Source organism: Austrofundulus limnaeus, unplaced genomic scaffold (assembly GCF_001266775.1).
Source record: "Austrofundulus limnaeus strain Quisiro unplaced genomic scaffold, Austrofundulus_limnaeus-1.0 Scaffold60, whole genome shotgun sequence".
Taxonomy (NCBI): domain Eukaryota; kingdom Metazoa; phylum Chordata; class Actinopteri; order Cyprinodontiformes; family Rivulidae; genus Austrofundulus; species Austrofundulus limnaeus.
Window position 1 is genome coordinate 1,232,752 of NW_013952462.1, and position 4,920 is coordinate 1,237,671.

Genomic DNA, 4,920 nt, shown 5'->3' on the forward strand with positions numbered 1-4,920 from the left:
ATGCTAACTAAAAATAATTGCTGTGGAAGGTAAGTTCTGCCTTGCAGATATTTCACAGGTTTCTCTTTTATTTTCTTAAAATGATGAGCTCTGTTGTCAGGTAGCCATGATACCAGAGCCTGTCTGTATAATGTCTTGTGACGTCCATGGCCTACCCCAGTTACCACTACTGTGCATGTGTGTCAAGGACAGAAAGGTAGATGTGGCAGTGGAAGGTGTCAAAGCAGTTTGTAGAGAAAAACAAAGTAAAGAACAAAAAAAACGACTTATCGATTATTCAATTGGTCGACTAATAATCGATTATTTGTCCACTAATCGACTAATTGTGGCAGCCCTAATTCCAGATGACATCATGACAATATTCAACAATATTATAACACTTCCTAATGTTTGCCTAATTCTAAAGCATGAGGTAATGCAACAAATTGCAGTTTTATCCATGCCCAAGTATTAAACAAAATCTTGTTTTTGTGAATAATTTCTAACAAATATAAATGTTTACACATTACTTTAAACAGTCGTTGCATTCAGACCCAAATATTTTGTTTYATTTACATATTGTTTTAGCTGTACATTCTAACTTTAAACATATCATTTGACTTTGTTCCAGTCAAAATAAAAAATGATCTCTAGTGATAAAATCATCTCATGTTTTCTCTCATTGGTTCAGAATAGCTACATACAAACACTTCGGGCTGTAAGAACTACTCTGTTCTCCTTCAACCCTCAATTGCACTGAACTACAATTACCTCCTGACCTCTAATAATAGTATTATTACAAGGGTCAGCCCACCTTAACTGACCCCATCATTCTGTTATCTGTCCAAGCAGACAAATGTGGTAGCTGTGTATATGTTGAAGAAAAGCTTTTTTCTTTCTCTCTCTCTCTCTTTTCTTTTTTTTAAGGCATCAGCTTTAATAAATGCTGCTTTAAGTCARAGAAGCCTGATGGATGAATGTTTAGAGGCCATTAAAGTTGGATGCCAGGTGACTTCTTGCAGCCAAAGCAATTTGATAATTGAGGTTGTTAGAGTGAAAACTCTGAAGGCTGAAGACATCGTCCTTTCTGCTGTGCAAACAATCCCCCGCGCTCTGCAGTCGCTGTCACAGTCAAACTCGTTGTGTCATTTTTCAATCTGGGGTTTGTCGGAGTCCCGTTGGATTCTGGGTCCAACAGAGCCTACTGTGTGTGCATTCACACACTTTGGACCCCACCAGCAGAGCCCTGTGGACGGGGAAGCAATTTGGTCTTTTTTAATATTTGACCAAATTGCAACAGCAAATATTGGACCGAACCAAGTTTCCTCTGATTTCCCTGTGCACACACACATAAACGTGGACATTTTCTCTACGATAAAATGTAACCAATCATGATTCTAAAGCCTATTAGACATGACTCTGTCTGTGTTCTTTATGCAGCAACTCGTGCTTTTATTAACGAGCTGTTTCTTCAGGAAATCACTGTTAATGTCAAGGGACTGATGAGTTGTCTTAGGTAAATACTGTGAATTAAGATAAACATCAGATTTAATACTTACTAAAATATGCCTTTAGTCAGGCTGGTTTTGAATGCAAGCAAAAGTGTGTCCAAGCACATCAATAATTTTCTTTCTCAAACACATCTGAAAGACCAAAACTGTGACTCATTGAGACAAATGGAAGAAAGTCCTGTAAGGTGTCATCTTCTTACTTTATTTTGACAGGTAGCAAACATCACCAAGCTCCGAGACTTTCTGCTACAGCACCGAAAAGATTACGTGAGCGGTGGAAGGTAAGCCTCCCAAAGCAATCAGAATAAACCAAGAAACCACAACAATCAGCAACAGAACCTTTGAAGATTTTAGGTAAAGCTGATTTCAAGACCAATCCTGAATCCTTTTGGTTAAAAAAAGAAAAAGCAAGCTAAAGGTCAGAGGTCAGGGTTATTATCAAACACGCTTGTGTGTGTGGTTGTGTGTGTGTGTGCTGGCTGCTAGCACAAGGTCAGCAGCAAGTAGGGTGGTCTGTCGAGGCAGGCTCCAGTCTAATTGTCTGGAATAATTGAGCTGCAACCAAGTGTAGAACAAATCACGCCCAGGGATTAATCCAGGCCTTTCTTTGCTCAAGGGTTCTCAGTGTTTTGTGTGTGTGTGAGGCTGTGTGTTCAGATTAGCCTCTTTTTGTAAGATTTAGGGATAAATCCACAGTAGGACACATTGACAAAATATTAAAAGGTTAGTTATGTAGCTGTTGAAAAAAATGTAACAGATTTATTGTATTTGTAACTGACTTATAGGTCCAGCACTCAATTATTTCTTTTTTTTTAATGTTCTCCTTTTTTATGATCGGTCTTTATTGGRGACAAGTAATGATGTGATTGCCTGTGTTTGTGTGCACATGTGTATTTTGTCTGTTTATAAAATATCTTTTGAACCACTGGACAGAGCTTAGGAAAACTCAAAGTAATCAATGGGGGGTCTGCAATTGATTAACTTTAGGAGTTACTTTATTTAAAGATGGCTGCCACAGCTAATCAGTCTCTGGTCATTGTACAAATACAGTTTAATGAGGTAGTAGCTGAGAGGCATTAACTCGTATTCTGAGAGCCTGCCTCGACAAAAAAATGTGGAAGGTCYTCGTTTAAAACTTTTGCATGCAAAATGTTGGGTGATATTCATTCTTCTGCTTACTTAAATCTGTTGAAGTCAGCCCTACCTTCCTTCCTTCCTTACTTACTTACTTACTTACTTACTTACTTACCTACTTACCTACTTACCGACCGATCGACCGACCGTCCGTCCGTCCGCCAAATGTAGAACTCCAAAGATTTCTATCCTGGGCCATTTTTTCTAGTTGACTCCAGGTATAGTCCATCTTTTTGGCATCAGTCTCGAGGTCTAGTCACCACGTATTMCCTGGATGGCTTCTCTTTCGCTTTCCTTGGGGGTTCCACATGAAGACCTGTCTGGTGATGTTAGTTGATGGTTTGCGTAGTGTGTCCTAACCAACACCAGCTTTTCTTCCTGATTTATGCCTGTACTAAGATCTGGCAGGTCCTTTCCCATAAGATGATGTTACTGACCTGCCTTACTTTTAGCTTAATATCTTATGAACCACAGGGCATATTTTGATAAAACTCTCAGAATGTAATCACTGTACGTGTGGTGACAACTGATTATCTTTTAGAGTTGATGTGATTGAAGATGGTCATCACTAAAATGACAAACACAAATATGACTATAGCTCAATATATTTTTACAGATATTGAGGTAAAACTTGGCATGGTTTTAGCTGAYTCATTCCACCAACAAGTCATGTGACATCTTTGTTTAAGACTTTACWTGCAAGGAGGCAAGTAATATGCATTCCTTCAAGGAATACCTTCATTTTTAAAGAAAAATRTGTAAACAGTATTGTTGATGGTGGAATAAATATTATAACTAAACYAGAATAATAGGTGGCCATTAAAGCTAAGGTTAAGTTTATTTAGACGGCACAAGTTTCTATGTTTTTCCCAGATAGGTCACAGAATAGCAGAGGTGGGGCAGGATGCAGTAGTTCATGCATACAATGAGTTGTACAGCGCCCTCTTCTGGCTTACAAGACATACTGCTGATGCTGATGCTGATGCTGATGCACACGTCTGTAGTGTTCCTAAACTCAAAGGGTGTTTCTGGTCTTTTCAACACCCTCCTCCAGGCAACACCATCTTGTTTGGTCAGACCTCAGCTTGTGTCTTGATGACACTTGAATCAAAATTACATTCTCCACATTTTAAGTCCATTTAAGTAATTTCCTTGAGGATCTCTTCTGTGCTCTAACACTGTATGCTTAATTTGCTCTTTATGATTATAAGTTTATGAAAACTGGAGAATATTCACAGCATTTTTTTGTCTAGAACATTGTTTATATATATATATATATATAAGTTGGRGAAATACTATTTACATCCTGATATTTTCTATAAGATTTTTATTTGTCCTTACAATGTTGTGTGTATTACAGTCTCATCTCAACAGATCTGAACCGTATGACGGACAGTGAACGAGACCAGATCGACCAGGACGCTCAGACCTTTATGAGAACCTGTTCTGATGCCATCAAGCAGCTACGCAGTGAAGGTGTGTGGTCATTCAAATCACAAAGAAACTGTGTTTCACAGAGATGCGTGTATTTTATTTTATATGTTGCATGTTTTGTGTTAAATATTTTAATGAATAAACAATATTTTTACTGTTTGCCAGTGGAGAAGCAGGCGACACCAGCCCAGGTTAAGGAGCACAGGGGTGCAGTGCTGGATATCATTGAGCTGTATCTGACAGGTAATTTCCTGAAACTAGTYAATGTTCAGACTAAATCACACCAAGTCCTGTCAGCACTCAAAGGTTTTTGGTTCATAGAATTGTGCAGTTATATGTTTTTCTCTTTGTTTTTGCTTTAAGGAGTATGTAAGCTGTACTCTGAGCAGAGAGCAGTTAGAGTCAAGAGACTGGTGGACAAGAAGAGACTGTGAGTAAACTTCTGCTCACTGTTGCCCGACTGACTGTTGAGCTTCCTGAAACTGCGTGGGATTCAAGTTAAAATGTGCTATTTGGTTTCAGATCCAAATTGACACCAGAGCATTCCAGAAAAGCTGAGAAGACTGTGGAAGTCGAACCCACAGAGGAGAAGACTGTTCAGGAGGAAACTTCTGGTGAGTTAAAATCACCTCTGTGAAAGCTCTGAGGCAAGTATGAGCTACCCTGCTGGGTTACGTTGGCAGAGCCCTATCACTGTTACGTTTTCATCAACTTATGAAGATGTCTACATTGAAGATGGAATGAAAACAAAAATCTACTGGAAGTCACTTTTGGATGTATACATAATGTAACGCTAACAATTAAATCCAATATATAACCTGTATGAGTAATTTAGTCATTCAAAGCTGGTATATAACCCCGT

General features: G+C 38.6%; 1 protein-coding gene across 1 annotated transcript in view; it reads left to right on the forward strand.

Moving 5' to 3' along the window:
* Window positions 1-4,920, forward strand: part of stx18 (syntaxin 18) — an 18,787-nt gene that overhangs the window by 10,032 nt on the left and 3,835 nt on the right. The window contains exons 2-6 of the mRNA XM_014009659.1: window positions 1,704-1,771; window positions 3,985-4,100; window positions 4,224-4,301; window positions 4,422-4,488; window positions 4,581-4,672. Coding sequence (XP_013865113.1) covers window positions 1,704-1,771; window positions 3,985-4,100; window positions 4,224-4,301; window positions 4,422-4,488; window positions 4,581-4,672 — 421 coding nt within the window. The remainder of the gene's footprint in view (window positions 1-1,703; window positions 1,772-3,984; window positions 4,101-4,223; window positions 4,302-4,421; window positions 4,489-4,580; window positions 4,673-4,920) is intronic.